Source organism: Staurois parvus, unplaced genomic scaffold (assembly GCF_062004578.1).
Source record: "Staurois parvus isolate SC_StPar_1 unplaced genomic scaffold, SC_StPar_1.0 ptg000874l, whole genome shotgun sequence".
NCBI lineage: Eukaryota > Metazoa > Chordata > Amphibia > Anura > Ranidae > Staurois > Staurois parvus.
The window spans coordinates 43,287-62,698 of NW_028318670.1; the positions used below are offsets into that span (position 1 = coordinate 43,287).

General features: G+C 47.3%; 2 protein-coding genes across 6 annotated transcripts; both read left to right on the forward strand.

Annotated features, from left to right (window-relative positions):
- The first annotated feature begins 604 nt into the window (after positions 1-604).
- Positions 605-3,663, forward strand: LOC149443103 (uncharacterized). Of its 2 annotated transcripts, none has more exons than XM_089655869.1 (5): positions 605-887; positions 1,015-1,149; positions 1,315-1,623; positions 1,747-1,888; positions 2,117-3,663. In XM_089655869.1, the coding sequence occupies exons 1-5, from the start codon at positions 804-806 to the stop codon at positions 3,184-3,186; spliced, it is 1,740 nt and encodes a 579-aa protein (XP_089511995.1). In that variant the 5' UTR covers positions 605-803; the 3' UTR covers positions 3,187-3,663. The 2 variants fall into 2 exon arrangements, with proteins under 2 accessions (XP_089511995.1, XP_089511996.1); XM_089655870.1 differs by having other exon boundaries at positions 612-887; positions 1,236-1,623.
- A 4,053-nt stretch (positions 3,664-7,716) lies between these two features.
- On the forward strand, positions 7,717-16,106 carry LOC149443104 (uncharacterized). Of its 4 annotated transcripts, XM_089655867.1 has the most exons (9): positions 7,717-10,224; positions 10,907-11,041; positions 11,128-11,251; positions 11,368-11,567; positions 11,656-11,883; positions 11,964-12,170; positions 12,585-12,726; positions 14,395-14,682; positions 15,620-16,106. In XM_089655867.1, exons 1-9 carry the CDS (start codon positions 10,141-10,143, stop codon positions 15,634-15,636), a joined length of 1,425 nt encoding a protein of 474 aa, XP_089511993.1. In that variant the 5' UTR covers positions 7,717-10,140; the 3' UTR covers positions 15,637-16,106. The 4 variants fall into 4 exon arrangements, with proteins under 4 accessions (XP_089511993.1, XP_089511990.1, XP_089511991.1 ...); XM_089655864.1 differs by having other exon boundaries at positions 14,395-16,106; XM_089655865.1 differs by having other exon boundaries at positions 14,449-16,106.
- The last annotated feature ends 3,306 nt before the right edge of the window (positions 16,107-19,412 follow it).

Consider the following 19,412-nt stretch of genomic DNA (forward strand, 5'->3'; position numbering starts at 1 on the left):
GTCCATACACACCCAGCACAAGGCCGGGGTCACACTACCAGACGGTTCTTGGGGCTGCAGTTCCTCTGAGCTCCACAAGGTGGGGATCTCACTTCTACCCAGATAGGAAGTCTCTGGAAGACAGGAAGTGATGTCAGCTACAGACAGGAAGTGATGTCAGGTATAACTGGGAAGTTGCTGGTGAGAGGCGAGTTGGGAGGAAGTAGAGAGGAGACATTGCTGGAAGTGGCAGCAGAGGAGGTAATAAGATCTGATATTATATTTACACCCAGTAACCCCCTGTCACGCCCGTCCTCTTCCTCCACCGTCACGTCCGTTCTCTTCCCCCACCGTCACGTCCGTCCTCTTTCTCCACCGTCATGTCCATCCTCTTCCTCCATAGTCACTGTGACGTCTGCAGATGATGATACAGACATATATATAGTGTGGGAACCCAGATTAACCCCTTCAGGGACAGAAAATTCCCCCACTTCTGGGGCTGGAACATTCTCCTCAGTGTGGAGATGTCACCTTTCCCACCAATCACCTTCTCACCTCCTTAGTCTATATTAATGGATTATACCACTTCTATCAGGGGATGGGGGGGTCATTTAGACAGAAGAAGAATCTTAATCGTATTTCCATGATGGTGGATCAAGAATGTTCCTCTGTATGTAATCCTAGTGGGGTCTGTTCCTCCATGATAGAGACCCTCATATTATCCCCCTTCCCCCCCATCCTAGTATTGTACAACCAGTACAGTCCAGATCATTCTCTGTTATCAATTATTGGTCTACAGGAAACCTGTATAGATCACATGACCAATGAGGATGGAGGAGGACCGGAGTCACATGACTAAGAGGATACTAAACCTCACCCTGGAGATCATCTACCTGCTGACCGGAGAGGTGAGGAGGATTCTGGGAGGTCACATGACATCACTCTTATCTCTATTAATAAAACACAGACCTGAGCGGAGAGGTGAGGAGGATTCTGGGAGTCTAACATGATGTTCCTATTGGTTTCCCAATACAGAGATTTCCTCTTCTGAAGTCAGGTGATCATATGACCATCACAGTGCCTCCATGTGACTCCCTAAACCATGAGAGACCCAACATGGAGAAGATTCTAGAAGTCACCAAGAAGATGATGGAGCTGCTGACAGGAGAGGTGAGCGGTGCCGGGAATTCTGGGACATTCTCCAGTAACAGACAAGGGATGTGTCTGGATGGTGACTGTATCATTGTGTGTGTCAGGTTCCTATAAGGTGTCAGGGTGTCACTGTCAATTTCTCCATGGAGTTACAATACATTGAATATCCTTTTGAATATTCAGAGTGGAATCCTCGGGCAATATAAAATTGTCGTAAAAGAAGAGTATAAAGAGGAGGATGAGGAGTATGAAGTGATGGAGGATTTTTCAGAAGGACACAAGGATATGATGAAGCCACCTAATACCAGGAACCCACCAGAGAGATGTCCCCGTCCTCTGGATTCCCGGGACTCCACACAGGAAGGTCACACCATCCCTCACCATCATCAGGTACATGGATCCAGCCATGGGAACCCACCAGAGAGATGTCCCCGTCCTCTGGATTCCCGGGATTCCACACAGGAAGATCACACCATCCCTCACTATTACAAGGTTGGTGGAACGGAGAATCTAGAACATGGACTCATGGAGACAATGTCCGGATTTTCTATGTGATGTCAAAATAATAAATCTTCTATCTTACAGATGATATTTCCTCTCCTTCTCATGATGTAGAGTGGAGATCCAATCGATATAGAATTTGAGGTGAAATCAGAAGAAGAAGAGGCGTATGTGAGGGATGATCAGCAGTCTATGGAGGAGGATGGAATAACGGGGACATTTATAGAGGAGGACACTCCTACAGAGATCAGCACAGGTGGGTCATGAACACTAAATCTATTCCTCCACCCATACTGCTCACTGATTGGTCCAGATGATAAAGTTCTCATTGAATCTCTCTCTGTCTGACAAGAGCCTGGATCTCAGGAGGAACCATTCACCTTGTAATCTCCTCAGAGACCAAGCTGCATGATGTGGGCGGAGTCCTGGTTTGGGGGAACCAATCAGCTCCTGTCTAGTAATCCTCTTTGTCTTTGTATTTTAGTCCATGGCCGAGAGATGAGGAAAACCTCCGAGGATTGTCTCACTTTGTCTCCAGACTGGAAAGTAGAAGATGAGGACATCACACAGTATAGTCCAGGAGAAAATCTGGCTCCCTCCAATGTCCATCCGGCACCACCCAGTGTAGATGGACCATCGGATTCCTCGTATCCTGAGGAACCTCAGACTTTGCAGGACCGGGCCGGCCTTCCAACAAATAGGAGGTTTCCCTGTCCTGAGTGCGGGAAATGTTTCCATTCTAAATTCAATCTTAATGAGCATAAAAGATCTCACACAGGAGAGAAGCCACATGCCTATCCTGAGTGCGGGAAATGTTTTTCAAATAAATCCATTCTTTCCCGACATCAGACATCTCACACTGGAGAGAAGCCGTTTTCCTGTGCTAAGTGCGGGAAATGTTTTTCAGATAAGTCCAATCTTTACACTCATCAGCGATCTCACACAAGGGAGAAGCTTCATTCCTGTTCTGACTGCGGGAAATGTTTTGTACAAATATCATACCTTGTCAAACACCAGAGATCCCACACAGGGGAAACACCGTTTTCTTGTTCTGAGTGTGGGAAACTTTTTTCAAAGAAATCTACTCTCAGCAGACACCAATGGTCTCACATGGGGCAAAAGCCACATTCCTGTTCAGAGTGTGGGAAATTTTTTTTAGACAAGTCCAGTCTTTACATACATCAGAGATCTCACACGGGGGAAAAGCCGTATTGTTGCTCCCTGTGCGGGAAATGTTTTTCATACAAGTCCAGTCTGAACATCCACCAAAGGACTCACACGGGCGAAAATCCATATTTCTGCCCTGAGTGCGGGAAATGTTTTTCACACAAGCCCAGTTTTATTAGCCACCAACTGTCTCACACAGGTGACAAGCCGTATTCCTGCCCTAAATGCCAGAAATGTTTTTCAAAGAAATACTCTCTTACCACACATCAGAGCACTCACACGGAGAATTCATGTCTTCAAGATGAGAATGGTCAATCACAGAAGTCCTCTGCTTACAGTCATCTGAGATTGGATACGGAGGAGAACAAACTTTCCTGGTCTGATTGAGGGAAATTTTCCTCCCTGAAGACCTGAGTGTGGGAAATGTTTTTCAGAGAAGTCGAGTATTTCCAGACATCAGAGATCTCACACGGGGGAGAAGTCACGTTCCTGTCCTGACTGAGGGAAATGTTCCTCACTGAAGTCATGTCTTCCTGGGGTCCCACAAACCCTGGAGGTGTATTAGTGCCTTGAGTGCGGGAAATGTCTTCTAGATGAATGTTGCTGGACATCCCAGCTCTCATGTGGGGAAGAAGCTGATCTTCATCATGGAAGAAACCGTTCATAAGGAGGTCAGAGGTCACCAAAGACGTGGATGAAGTGTGGGACCGGGTTGGCCATTGATAGCAGGAGAGGAATAAAAATGGCGTCCTCACCTGTCATTTGCTGAGCACATTTTGTGGTGGAAGATAATACCATATTATGGACACTAGAGGAAGCTGAGCGTGCTATCCTAATAAAGGTTAGCGAACAAAACTGACAGAAGCAGTGTTTGTGTTTCATTCCAAAACTGAATTTACTTCTGTGAATAATTCTGTAAAACTGCAATACAATCACATAAACTGAAGTTACAATATGCTTGTAGATACGTCTCTCACAAATGCATACAATGAACACATTTCTTGCAAACCGCTACCTACAAATCACTTTAAATATATTTAAATGCGATCTAGATATACACGTGACTTTAACAAACACAATGAATAAGCTTACAGGCATTTATGTATCAAAGGGCAGCACAGTGGCTAAATGGTTAGCACTTCCGCCTGGCAGTCCTCGGGTTGTTGGTTCAAATCCCAACCATGACACCACCTGCCTGGAGTTTGCATGTTCTCCCTGTGCCTGCGTGGGTTTCCTCCCACACTCCAAAAACATGCTGCTAGGTGAATTGGCTCCTGTCTAAATTGTCCCTAGTATATGAATGTGAGTTAGGGACCTTAGATTGTACACTCCTTGAGGGTTAGGGACTGATGTGAATGTACAATATACAGTCATGGCCGAAATTGTTGGCACCCTTGATATTTTTCCTGAAAATCAAGTATTTCACACAAAAAAGGTATTGCATTAACACATGTTTTGCTATACACATGTTTATTCCCTTTGTATGTATTGGAACAAATATAAAACAGAGGCAGAAAAGCAAATATGACATAATGTCACACAAAACCCCAAAAATGGGCTGGACAAAAGTATTGGCACCCTTAACTTAATATTTGGTTGCACACCCTTTGGAAAACATAACTGAAATCAGTCGCTTCCTATAACCATCAATAAGCTTCTGACACCTCTCACCCGGAATTTTGGACCACTCTTCCTTTGCAAACAGCTCCAGGTCTCTCTTATTGGAAGGACACCTTTTCCCAACAGCAATTTTAAGATCTCTCCACAGGTGTTCAATGGGATTTAGATCTGGGCTCATTGCTGGCCACTTCAGAACTCTCCAGCGCTTCTTTGCCATCCATTTCTGAGTGCTTTTTGACGTATGTTTGGGGTCATTGTCCTGCTGGAAGACCCAGGATCTTGGACGCAAACCCAGCTTTCTGACACTGGGCCCTACAGTGCGACCCAAAATCCTTTGGTAATCCTCAGATTTCATGATGCCTTGCACACAGTCAAGGCACCCAGTGCCAGAGGCAGCAAAACAACCCCAAAACATCATTGAACCTCCACCATATTTTACCGTAGGTACTGTGTTTTGTTCTTTGTAGGCCTCATTCCGTTTTCGGTAAACAGTAGAATGATGTGCTTTACCGAAAAGCTCTATCTTGGTCTCATCTGTCCACAAGACGTTTTCCCAGAAGGCTTTTGGCTTACTCAAGTACATTTTGGCAAACTGTAGTCTTGCTTTTTTATGTCTCTGTGTCAGCAGTGGGGTCCTCCTGGGTCTCCTGCCATAGCGTTTCATTTCATTTAAATGTCGACGGATAGTTCGCGCTGACACTGATGCTCCCTGAGCCTGCAGGACAGCTTGAATGTCTTTGGAACATGTTTGGGGCTGCTTATCCACCATCCGGACTATTCTGCGTTGCAATCTTTCATCAATTTTCCTCATCCGTCCACGACCAGGGAGATTAGCTACAGTGCCATGGGTTGCAAACTTCTTGATAATGTTGCGCACTGTGGACAAAGGCAAATCTAGTTCTCTGGAGATGGACTTGTAACCTTGAGATTGTTGATATTTTGCCACAATTTTGGTTCTCAGGTCCTCAGACAGTTCTCGTCTCCTCTTTCTGTTGTCCATGCTTAGTGTGGCACAGACAGACACACAATGCAAAGGTTAAGTGAACGTCTCTCCTTTTTATCTGCTTTCAGGTGTGATTTCTATATTGCCCACACCTGTTACTTGCCCCAGGTGAGTTTACAGGAGCATCACATGCTTGTAACATTCTTATTTATCCGCAGTTGTGAAAGGGTGCCAATACTTTTGTCCAGCCCATTTTTGGAGGTTTGTGTGACATTATGTCGAATTTGCTTTCTTTCCTCCCTTTTTTTGTTTTGTCCCAATACACACAAAGGGAATAAACATGTGTATAGCAAAACATGTGTTAATGCAATACGTTTCGTGAGAAATACATGATTTCCTGGAGAAATATCAAGGGTGCCAACAATTTCGGCCATGACTGTATATGTAAAGCGCTGAGTAAATTGACAGCGCTATAAGTACCTGAAGTAATAAATAATATTAATAAAGGGAGAAAGGAGGCCTTCACTGGTGTGTTCTGCTGGAAGCTAAACTAGAACTGCAGTGGTAGATGGGAAAGCTTTATTTTTAACAAGCATAGCCATTTCCTGTTATTTATTGATAAAAAAATACAGAAAGGGTGCAATTGCAGTGAATGCCCAATAGATGGCTCCCTACTCCACAGAGTGATGATGTACAGAACCCTCCCTGCCTGGTAAATACATGGCTCCAAAAAAATGAAAGGAAGACTCTGTAATCTGAGTCTGTCATCAAGTCCATTACTCCTGGCATATTGATCTGGTCAGGTAAGTAGCAGAGGGGGTTGTTCATCAGTTTCAGCTGCTTTGGTGTTAATGAAATTAACAACAAGTGCACTAGATGGGCAACAATGAGACCACCCCCAAAACAGGAATGGTTTTACAGGTGGAGGCCACTGACATTTTTTCCCTCTATCTTTTCTGACTTTTTCACTCGCTTTGCATTTGGCTAGGGTCAGTGTCACTACTGGTAGCATGAGGCCATACCTGGACCCTACAGAGGTTGCACAGGCAGTCCAACTTCTCCAGGATGGCCCATCAATATGTGACATTTCCAGAGGGTTTGCTGTGTCTCCCAGCACAGTCTCAAGAGCATGGAGGAGATTCCAGGAGACAGTCAGTTCCTCTAGGAGAGCTGGACAGAGCCTTAGAAGGTCCTTAACCCATCAGTAGGACCAGTATCTTCTCCTTTCTGCAAGGAGGAACAGGATGAGCCCTGCCAGAACCCTACAAAATGACCTTCAGCAGGCCACTGGTGTGAATGTCTGTGACCAAACAACCAGAAACAGACTTCATGAGGGTGGCCTGAGGGCCTGACGTCCTCTAGTGGGCCCTGTGCTAACTGCCCGGCACCATAGAGCTGGATTGGCATTTGCCATTGAACACCAGAATTGGCAGGTCCACCACTGGCACCCTGTGCTTTTCACAGATGAGAGCAGGTTCACCCTGAGCACATGTGACAGACGTGAAAGTGTCTGGAGAAGCCGTGGAGAAAAGTCTGCTGCCTGTAACATGGTTCAGCATGACCGTTCTGGTGGTGGCACAGTGATGGTCTGGGGAGGCATATCCATTGAGGGACATACAGACCTCGACAGCCTAGACAATGGCACCCTGATTTCCATTAGGTATGGGGATGAAATCCTTGGACCCATTGTCAGACCCTACGCTGGTGCAGTGGGTCCTGGGTTCCTCCTGGTGCAGTGGGTCCTGGGTTTCTCCTGATGCGGTGGGTCCTGGGTTCCTCCTGGTGCACGAAAATACACTGCCTCGTGGCGAGAGTGTGCAGGCAGTTCCTGGAGGATGAAGGAATTGATAACATTGAATGGCCCCCACACTCCCCTGACCTAAACCCAATAGAACCCCTCTGGGATGTCAAGTTTCGGTCCATCCGACGCCGCCAGGTTGCACTTCAGACTGTCCAGGAGCTCAGTGATGCCCTCGTCCAGAACTGGGAGGAAATCCCCCAGGACACCATCCTTGGTCTCATTAGGAGCCTCCCCCGATGTTGTCAGGCATGCATACAGGTACATGGGGGCCACACAAACTACTGAGGATCATTCTGAGTTGCTGCAATGACATTTCAGCCAAATGGACTCATCTGCTGCATCATTTCTTCACTTTGATTTTCGGGGTGTCTTTGAATTCAGTCCTCTGAAGGTCAATCAATCGTATTCCCATCATACGATGGGGCGTCCTTATGTTCCTCACCCATCCCCCGTCCATGTCAGTATAGAGATCCAGCAGGAGATTCCTTCCCATTGAGGTCTGATTTGTTCTCAGAGTCTTCCTTTCAGGTCGGGGGGGGGTGTTGGGCTGGGGGGAAAACCAGGAGCTCGGTTTTAGCAAGGTTTAGTTTGAGGAAGTGGAGTGACATCCAGTCTGATATGTCCTTCAGAAGGCTAGTGATTCGGGCGGAGACTAAAGGAGTGAGGCTAGGGGTAGAGAGATTTGCGTGTCATCGGCATAGAGATGGTAGTTGAAGCCATGGGAGTGTATCAGTTGGCCAAGGGAGGAGGTGTAGATGGAGAAGAGAAGGGGCCCGAGGACAGAGCCTTGGGGGACCCCAACAGAGAGGGGGAATGAGGGGGAGGTGACAGCGTTATAGGTAACACTGAAGGAACGTTGGGATAGATAGGAGGAGAGCCAGGAGAGAGCAAAGACTCTGAGGCCGAAAGAGTATAGTTTTTTTTTGAGGAGGGGGTGGTCGACCATGTCGAAAGCTGCAGAGAGGTCGAGGAGTAGGAAGACTGAATAGTGGACTTTGGCGGTTAGCAGGTCGTTGGTGAGTTTGAGTAGGGCGGTTTCGGTGGAGTGTAGGGGACGGAAGCCAGATTGTAGGGGATCAAGGAGGTTGTTGTCGGTAAGGTGGGAGCTTAGGCGATTATAGACTAAGCGCTCAAGGAGTTTGGATGAAAATGGCAGCAGGGAGATGGGTCTAAGGTTATTTAGGTCGGTGGGGTCCACGGAGGGTTTTTTGAGTATGGGAGTGATGTGCGCGTGCTTCAGAGTGGAGGGGAATGCACCAATAGAGAGGGAGAGATTAAAGATGTGAGTGAGGGAGCGTAGGATGGAAGAAGAGGGTGACCGTAGGAGTTGTGAGGGGGCAGGTGGTAAGGTGAGCTTCAGAGAAGACCTTAGTGACCTCTTCGGTGATAACGGGGTTTAAGGAGTGAAGTGTTGAGGGGGTTTTAGTGTGAGGAATGTTGGGCGGGGTGGAGGTCTGGACAGTGGCAAGGTCGAAGGAGAGGAGTGTTGAAGGGGTTTTCGTGTGAGGGATGCTAGGTGGGGCGGAAGTCTGAGCAGTGGTGATGTCCCTGCGAATTGTGTCGATCTTGCTTTGGAAGTGGTTAGCAATCTCGTGGGCGGTGAGTGAGGTACTGGGTGGAGGTGGGGGCGGAGAGAGCAGGGATTTGAAGGTGGAGAAGAGCCGGCGAGGGCTGGAGGAGAGGGTATTGATGAGGGCTACGAAGTAGGCTTGCTTGGCAGCATGGAGGTAGGAGGTGTAGGTGAGGAAGGCGGATTTATACCGGTTGAACGCTTGTTGGGACCTGGTTTTGCACCATCCTCTTCCTCCACCGTCACGCCCGTCCTCTTCCTCCACCATCACGCTCATCCTCTTTCTCCACCATCACACCCGTCCTCTTCCTCCACCGTCACGCCCGTCCTCTTCCTCCATTGTCACGCCCGTCCTCTTCCTCCATCGTCACGCCCGTCCTCTTCCTCCATCGTCACGCCCGTCCTCTTCCTCCATCGTCACGCCCGTCCTCTTCCTCCATCGTCACGCCCGTCCTCTTCCTCCATCGTCACGCCCGTCCTCTTCTTCCATCGTCTTGTCCGTCCTCTTCCTCCACCGTCACGCCCGTCCTCTTCCTCCATCGTCTTGTCCGTCCTCTTCCTCCACAGTCACTCCCGTCCTCTTCCTCCACCATCATGCCCGTCCTCTTCCTCTATAGTCACGCCCGTCCTCTTCCTCTATAGTCATGTCCGTCCTCTTCCTCTATAGTCACGTCCGTCCTCTTCCTCCACCGTCACGTCCGTCCTCTTCCTCCACCGTCGCCTCCTTCCTCTTCCTCCACCGTGGCGTCCTTCCTCTTCCTCCACCGTGGCGTCCGTCCTCTTCCTCCACCGTGGCGTCCGTCCTCTTCCTCCACCGTGGCGTCCGTCCTCTTCCTCCACCGTCGCGTCCGTCCTCTTCCTCTGTCGTCACGTCCATCCTCTTTCTCCATAGTCACTGTGACGTCTTTTATCTCCAGCAGATGATGATACACACATATATAGTGTGGGAACCCAGATTAACCCCTTCAGGGGCAGAACATTCCCCCACTTCCGGGGCCAGAACATTCTCCTCATTGTGGAGATGTCACCTTTCCTACCAATCACCTTCTCACCTCCTCAGTCTATACTAATGGATTATACCACTTCTATTACTAATGGGGGGATTTAAACAGAAAATATTTATTGGCTTTCTTTGTTGGTGGATCAAGAACTACGGACCTTACATAGAAAAAGGGTTTTGTGACCCATCAAGCTAAACGAATATTGACTCCCGGATCACAAACCACAGCAAACCATAAACTGAATGTTCCTCTGTGTGTAATCCCACTGGGGGCCGTTCTTCCATGATAGAGACCCTCATATTATTCCCCCTCCCCCCCATCCTAATATTGTACAACCAGTACAGTCCGGATCATTCTCTGTTATCAATTATTGGTCTACAGGAAACCTGTATAGATCACATGACCAATGAGGATGGAGGAGGACCGGAGTCACATGACTGAGAGGATACTAAACCTCACCCTGGAGATCATCTACCTGCTGCTTGGAGAGGTGAGGAGGATTCTGGGAGGTCACATGACATTACTCTCATCTCTTAATAAAACACAGACCTGACTGGAGAGGTGAGGAGGATTCTGGGAGGTCACATGACATCACTCGTCTCTCTATTAATAAAACACAGAACTGACCAGAGAGGTGAGGAGGATTCTGGGAGGTCACATGACATCACACAGACCTGACCAGAGAGGTGAGGAGGATTCTGGGAGGTACATGACATCACATAGACCTGACCGGAGAGGTGAGGAGGATTCTGGGAGGTCACATGACATCACACAGACCTGACCGGAGAGGTGAGGAGGATTCTGGGAGGTCACATGACATCACACAGACCTGACCGGAGAGGTGAGGATTCTGGGAGGTCACATGACATCACACAGACCTGGCCGGAGAGGTGAGGAGGATTCTGGAAGGTTACATGACATCACACAGACCTGACCGGAGAGGTGAGGAGGATTCTGGGAGGTCACATGACATCACATAGACCTGACCGGAGAGGTGAGGAGGTTTCTGGGAGGTCACATGACATTGCACAGACCTGACCAGAGAGGTTAGGAGGATTCTGGGAGGTCACACGACATCACTCTCATCTCTATTAATAAAACACAGACCTGACCGGAGAGGTGAGGAGGATTCTGGGAGGTCACACGATATTCCTATTGGTTCCCCAATACAGAGATTTCCTCCTCTGAAGTCAGGTGCTCATATGACCATCACAGTGCCTCCATGTGACTCCCTAAACCCTGAGAGACACAACATGCAGAAGATTCTAGAAGTCACCAAGAAGATGATGGAGCTGCTGACAGGAGAGGTGAGCGGTGCCGGGAATTCTGGGACATTCTCCAGTAACAGACAAGGGATGTGTCTGGATGGTGACTGTATCATTGTGTGTGTCAGGTTCCTATAAGGTGTCAGGGTGTCACTGTCTATTTCTCCATGGAGGAGTGGGAGTATTTAGAAGGACACAAGGACCTCTACAAGGACGTCATGATGGACAATCAGCCGCCCCTCACATCAACGGGTAAGAGGAGACTTTATTGGAAAGGAGAGAGCAGTATGGAGGATCCACCTAGATCCCCCATCATCTGATAAACACATAGAAACAATGGATTCAGTCAGTGTGTGTGTTTCCTACAGATGGATCCTGTCATGGGAACCTACCAGAGAGATGTCCCCATCCTCTGTATTCCCGGGATTCCACACAGGAAGGTCACACCATCCCTCACCATCATCAGGTAGGTGGATCCAGTCATGGGAACCCACCAAAGAGATGTCCCCGTCCTCTGTATTCCCGGGATTCCACACAGGAAGGTCACACCATCCCTCACCATCATCAGGTAGATGAGGTACAATCACTGATAGTATCATTAGGATCTGTACATTATCTGCATTGTTACCATTGATGTCATTTTATTATATATTCAGAGTGGAAACCTGAGAGAGTCTACAGTTGAGGTTAAAGAAGTGATAAAAGAGGAGGATGATGAGGATGGGGTGATGGAGGAGTCAGAGATTCCAGCAGGACACAAAGATCTGTACCAGGACACCATGGTGGAGTCATCCAGCTATAGGAACCCACCAGAGAGATATCCCCGTCCTCTGTATTCCCAGGATTCCACACAGGAAGATCACAACTATAGACAACATCATCAGGTAGATGTGTATAAATCATAGCTTTTAGTGATTGTTCCTCAAGGGTGTTTGTTACAATGAATGTTTTATTATATATTCAGAGTGGAATCCTTGGGGATGATAATATTGATGTTAAAGAAGAGATAAAAGAGGAGGATGAGGAGTATGGAGTGATGAAGCAGCTTTCTGAAGAGCACAAGGATCTCTATGAGGACATCATGATGAAGCCATCAAGCCCACCAGAGAGATGTCCTCTGTATTCTCGGGATTCCACATTGGAAGACCACAACTACGCACGCTATTACAAGGTTGGTTTGATGGAGGATCTAGGCCATGAAAGTGACTCAGCCATGCCAGACAATGTGTGGATCCTTCATGATGACGTTCTCTCTGTGGTCTTGCATTACTGAAGTGGCTGAAAACCCAATTTCCCAAAACACAATTTTTTTTGCTTAGTTCAGTAGATAATGTTGTTATAACCTAAATCACATTGTGCGTATCTCTCCAAAATGCCTCCTCAATCAGTTGTACCCTCATAGGTCTGCCAATCTGTGGGCGTGGCATTTCACCAAAGCTTGTCTTGTCTGTCTCTATCTTCTACCAGCCATACTAGACACAACATGGTTTGTGCTCATGTCTATTAGATTTTCTGTGAAGTTTGTGTTTTTGCAGGTGTTCAACCACTTTAAATCTGATATTTTCCAACCCTTCTCTTGATGTAGAGTGGAGATCCAATCGATATAGAATTTGAGGTGAAATCAGAGGAAGAAGATGCGTATGTGAGGGATGATCAGCAGTCTATGGAGGAGGATGGAATAACGGGGACATTTATAGAGGAGGACACTCCTACAGAGATCAGCACAGGTGGGTCATGAACACTAAATCCATTCCTCCACCCATACTGCTCACTGATTGGTCCAGAGTAAGGCGGGGGCGGGGTGAAATTGTCCTCTAGTAAGGTTGGTGTCCTCCAGTGTTTCCTGGTGGGGATCACTCTCGGCCTCCTACTGCTGTAGAGCGTTTCCTGAACTCCAGTCACCCCTTAATCCCTAGAACCCCACGCTGTGGATGCCACTTATCCGCATTCCAGGCCCTTCCTGCCTTGCACCGCACTTTTCCTTGCCTTTCCTTTCCTGGATTCCTTTCTCTGCTTCCTTGTACCAGTCCAGCTGTAGCCTGCACTCCTGGAGCCCACCGCCATCCAGCGTACAGACTGTACAGAGGGTCCACTATCTCCATCCATTCATGATTGGAGCTCAGACTGTTAATTGGGGATAATAATGTGATCACATCCTCCACCCAAAAAGTGATAATGAGGGAGGAACCAATAGCCCAATGATGGTGGTCTTCAGAATTGAGGAGGAGCCAATAAACCAATGATGGTGGTCTTCAGAATGGGGGAGGAGCCAATACCCCAAAGATGGTGGTCTTCAGGATGGGGGAGGAGCCAATATTTATTTCAGGTGCTTATATAGCGCCGTCAATTTACGCAGCGCTTTACATATATATATTTGTACATTCACATCAGTCCCTAACCCTCAAGGGGCTTGCAATCTAAGGTCCCTAACTCACATTCATACGTACACATACTAGGGCCAATTTAGACAGGATCCAATTAACCTTTGGGAGGAAACCGGAGTACCCGGAGGGAACCCACGCAGGCGCAGGGAGAACATACAAACTCCAGGCAGGTGGTGCCGTGGCTGGGATTTGAACCAACGACCCGAGTACTGCCAGGTGGAAGTGCTAACCATTTAGCCAATACCCCAATGATGGTGGTCTTCATGTTGGAGGAGGGCCAATACCCCAATGATGGTGATCTTCAGGATGGGGGAGGAGCCAATACGCCAATGATGGTGGTCTTCAGGGTCAGGATGAGGGAGGAGCCTATACCACAATGATGGTAGTCTTCAGGATGGGGGAGGAGCCAATACCCCAACAATGATGGTCTTCAGTATGGGGGAGGAGCTAATAACCAAATGATGGTGGTCTTCAGGATCAGGTTGGGGGAGGAGCCAATACCCCAATGATGGTGGTCTTAAGGTTGGGGGAGGAGCAAATACCCCAACGATGGTGGTCTTCAGTATGGGGGAGAAGCCAATAACCAAATGATTGTGGTCTTCAGGATCAGTCCAGTCTTCATCAGTCCAGCCCCATCCTCACTCTCTGACCTCTGGTGGGGCTCAGCCCCGCTGTTCTTCATGACTAAATCATGGACTAAATCAGGAAGTGCAGTACTTCTTGTGTTGGGAAGATGGCGATGAGTGATAGAGGGGGTGGGGATCCTCGTCCTATAATTCCCTCATCACTGTCCCTCTTATAAAAGACAGTTCTGGTTGTTTCCTCACTCTCTGACTAAGGTCCATGAATAAAGAAATGACCAGGTAGGAGATCAGAGGAGCCATTTCCTAGTTCCCTTGAGGGTGGAATTGTAAGCTCCTCAGAGACCAAGCTGCCTAATGTGGGCGGAGTCCTGGTTTGGGGGAACCAATCAGCTCCTGTCTAGAAATCCTCTTTGTCTTTATATTTTAGTCCATGGCCGGGATATGAGAAAAACTTCTGAGGATTGTCTCACTTTGTCTCCAGACTGGAAAGTAGAAGATGAGGACATCACACAGAATCCAGAAGACCCCACCACCTTGTATATCTTTGTGGTGCCCTATATTGTGAATGTACCATCGGATTCCTCGTATCCTGAGGAACCTCAGACTGTGCGGGACCGGGCTGTCCTTCCAACAGAGAAGAGGTTCTCCTGTACTGAGTGCGGGAAACATTTCCGTTATAAATCCCGTCTTAACATTCATAAAAGGACTCACACAGGTGAGAAGCCATTTTCCTGTCCTGAGTGCGGGAAATGTTTTTTAAATAAGTACTGTCTTTATAATCATCAAAGATTGCACACAGGTAAGAATCAGTATTCCTGCCCTATGTGCGGGAAATGTTTTTCAAGAAAGTATTATCTTTCCATACATCAGAGGTTGCACACGGGGGAGAAGCCTTTTTCCTGTCTTGAGTGCGGAAAATGTTTTGTACAAAGATCAGAACTTGTTGTACATCAGAGATCTCACACGGGGGAGAAGCCGTATTCCTGCCCTGAGTGCGGAGAAGGTTTTATACAAAAATCAGAGCTTGCCAAACATCAAAAATCTCACATGGGGGAGAAGTCGTTTCCCTGTCTTGAGTGTGGGGAATGCTTTTCGAAGAAGTGGTATCTTTCCACACATAAGAGATCTCACACGAGGGATCCATGTCCTCAGAAGTCCTCTGCTTACAGTCATCTGAGATTGGACACGGAGGCGAATGAACTTTCCTGGTCTGACTGAGGGAATTGTTCCTCACTGAAGTCCTGAGTGCGGGAAATGTTTTTCACAGTTGAGTATTTCCAAATATCAGAGATCCCACACGGAAGAGAAGCCATTTTTTTGTCCTGACTGAGGGAAATGTTCCTCACTGAAGCCCTGTCTTCCTGTACATCAGGGGTCCCACACAACCCTGGGGGTGTATTAGTGCCTTGAGTGCGGGAAATGTCTTCTAGATGAATGTTGCTGGACATCCCAGCTCTCATGTGGGGAAGAAGCACCCCCTGATAGATTGTAAGCTCGAAAGAGCAGGGCCCTCGATCCCCTCATGTTTTGCATTGTATTGGTATTGTTCTGTCACATGTTCTGTCCCCCTTTGTAATGTACAGCGCTGAGTGAACTATTGGCGCTTTATAAATACTGTATAATAATTATAATAATAATAATATACACCTCAGATATACTCCATGGCTGATCTTCATCATGGAAGAAACAGTTTATAAGGAGGTCAGAGGTCACCAAAGACGTGGATGAAGTTTGGGACCGGGTTGGCCATTGATAGCAGGAGAAGAATAAAAATGGAGTCCTGCCCTGTCATTGGCATGAATATTATCTAACCCCCCAAACATATTTTCTGGAAGCCAAAGCCCTGGAGAATAAAATGGTGACTGTGAAAGAGTTCCTCATATGCAAATCCCCCTCTATATCCGCTAATTTCCCCCTCCCCTCCCCCCATTGTCTGTCAGGATCTTTCCTACAAAACTTTGTTATAACAATGGAACACGTTGTGTATTGTACGCCAATTAATAATGACTCCGCCTCCACATTCCAGACTGGGGTTCTTCCCGATCAATCGTATTTCTGCCTTTACTATCTCCTGCTTCTATGACTGCAATCTTGTCCAAAGTAAAATTCTAATAAAAACTTTATTGAATGAACAATAAATGGTGAGTGTCAGTGTGATGATAGCAAACTGCAGTACCTACACATTGCTCCTAGGTGGCGTTTTACAAGTCTTTACAGGTCGTCAGTTTATTGTTGATTGTGAATATTGGGTGTAGAGTTATCGCTCTCATTCCAGCCTGGGAATATGTAACTTTCACGGTCCACCCCACACGCCACGCCCACAACGACTAGCTAACCGAGGTGCACACATGCAGCCGTGACTTGGGGTAAGAGGGAATAAAGGGGACATAACTTTCAATATATAAAACCGTATATAAGATCAGCTGTGATATACTTCCACAGTCCGCACTTCCTCTTGGCCACCACCGGAGGGAGACTCCAATCCAGCTGGTCGACCCCACACACTGGCAGATACAAATCTTACATACAATCTGGTGCACTGATTAGAGTTGAGGAGCAGCTTAGTAATCACCCACCCTTCTAAGGTCCCTCCAGCTATCTACAGCTTGGACCCTGGCGTTAATCACCCTTCCACTGTCCACACCCCCCACACCAGAAAAGGTAGCCTGCCACCACCCAACAGTTTATCTGCAGAACGGTCTACTGGGACACCCTACACACACACAGATCTCTGTCTGGCCAATCTGTTACCTTTACAATCTGCACGCAATCTGCCCACACACAGTGCAATTGCATACAGATTGGCAATGAACTTGACTGTGCGATACAATCTAATCTCTCCAATCTAATCTATCCGGAGATATGAGCATGTGCTTAAATACACAGAAGTCAATAATTAATTTTAAGATTTAATATCCCAAAAGTGGGCGGAGCATAAAATATGTACAAAATATAAAAAGTTACAGAAATACAAGAAGACACACAAATGACTATTCACTATAAAATAAAAGGAAATAAAACAGAAATAAAACTTTTACCAAGATTTACTCTGCGACTGGAGCAAGTCAGAAAAAGTCCGTAGACCGTTAGTTGATCGAACTGGCTCCATACGAATCACAATGTCCCAGTGTCAGGGTCCTCAATTTATGGGGATATGGACGTAGGCGGGACATTAGTTCTTGGCCGATTGACTCTGGGGGGTGTTCCTGTACCTGCCCACATAATGTTCTGGGTGCTGAACTGCCCAAAGTCTATTGGACCAGGAACGGCTTGAATCACCAAGTCAGGGATTGAATTTCCCACACCAGCGCATCAGTCCGATCACGACAGTACCAATCACTGTTCCACTATCGCACTCCAGCGCCACATAACCATTTCCTGCATTTATATAGTTTTTATATGCCGATGTAGCCCACAGAGTGTCCAATCAGAAGGAAGTATTTTCATCTCTCTGCAACTAATATTTTAGCTTTTATGAGCGATGAAACATACTCCTTTGATCTATGTATATACTTTAGAGCTCCCCAGACAGATCGGGGCCCCCCTGGTGTCATGAAGCCAAATTGTCTGCTTTCCTCTTTTAAACTTCAGGAAGATGGCAGAGTCTGATTACATATAGGTGACAACAACTTATTAGCCCCGAGGTGCCACTTCCAGAGAAAGCTCTGTCTCTTTTCAGATGCTAATTGGTGACCATCTGTCTCTGAGTACCTATGACTGAATATTTCTTTAATGACAAGGAATGAAACTACATTTAGGATTACATATTGCTACAGGTCACATTTCAGCTACTCAAATCTGTACATTTATGTCACAGTAACATGCAGCACAACCGACGTCTTCATACAGAGGGGGAAATGAGGATTTGATCCCCAGCAGATTTTGTAGGTTTTCCCACTGAGAAATTAAGGGTCTGCAATATTATTATTATTATAATACAGGATTTATATAGCGCCAACAGTTCACTCAGTGCTTTACAATATAATGGGAGACAATACATCAACAATACAGTTCAATACAAGAGGGAAAGGAGGGCCCTGCTCCTTGGAGCTTACAATCTAGGAATATGTTATCACAGGTGTATATAAATAATAGATACAGAATATCAACCAAAAATCCAGAAACAACACGATACAAATGTTATAAATGGAGTTGCAGTTCAGGGAGTAAAATAATTATTCGATCCTCAAGCAAAACCTGACTTGGTACTTGGTGGAGGAACCCTTGTTGGTGGGCACAGAGGTGAGACGTTCCTTGTAGTTGGTGGAGGAACCCTTGGTGAGCACAGTGGTGAGACATTCCTTGTAGTTGGTGGAGGAACCCTTGTTGGCGAGCACAGAGTTGAGACGTTCCTTATAGTTGTTGGAGGAACCCTTGCTGGCGAGCAAAGAGCTAAGATGTTCCTTGTAGTTGTGGAGGAACCCTTGTTGGCCAGCACAGAGGTGAGACGTTCCTTGTAGTTGGTGGAGGAACCCTTGTTGGCGAGCACAGAGATGAGACGTCTCTTGTAGTTGGTGGAGGAACCCTTGTTTGGCGAGCACAGAGGTGAGACAACTCTTGTACTTGGTGGAGGAACTCTTGTTGGCGAGCACAGAGGTGAGACGTTCCTTGTACTTGATGGAGGAACCCTTGGTGGCGAGCACAGAGGTGAGACGTTCCTTGTACTTGGTGGAGGAACCCTTGTTGGCGAGCACAGAGGTGAGACGTTTCTTGTAGTTGGTGGAGGAACCCTTGTTGGCGAGCACAGAGGTGAGACGTTCCTTGTAGTTGGTGGAGGAACCCTTGTTGGCGAGCACAGAGGTGAGACGTTCCTTGTAGTTGTTGGAGGAACCCTTGCTGGCGAGCACAGAGGTGAGACGTCTCTTGTAGTTGGTGGAGGAACCCTTGTTGGGGAGCAAAGAGCTAAGATGTTCCTTGTAGTTGGTGGAGGAACCCTTGTTGGCGAGCACAGAGATGAGACGTTCCTTGTAGTTGGTGGAGGAACCCTTGTTGGCGAACACAGAGGTAAGACATGTCTTGTAGTTAATGGAGGAACAATTGTTGGCCAGCACAGAGGTGAGACGTTCCTTGTAGTTGGTGGAGGAACCCTTGTTGGCGGGCACAGAGGTGAGACGTTTCTTGTAGTTAGTGGAGGAACCCTTGTTGGCGAGCACAGAGGTGAGACATTTCTTGTAGTTGGTGGAGGAACCCTTGCTTGCCAGCACAGAGGTGAGACGTTCCTTGTACTTGGTGGAGGAACCATTGATGGCGAGCACAGAGGTGAGACGTTCCTTGTAGTTGGTGGAAGAACCCTTGTTGGCGAGCACAGAGGTGAGATGTTCCTTGTAGTTGGTGGAGGAACCCTTGTTGGCCAGCAAAGAGGTGAGATGTTCCTTGTAGTTGGTGGAGGAACCCTTGTTGGTGAGCACAGAGGTGAGACATTTCTTGTAGTTGGTGGAGGAACCC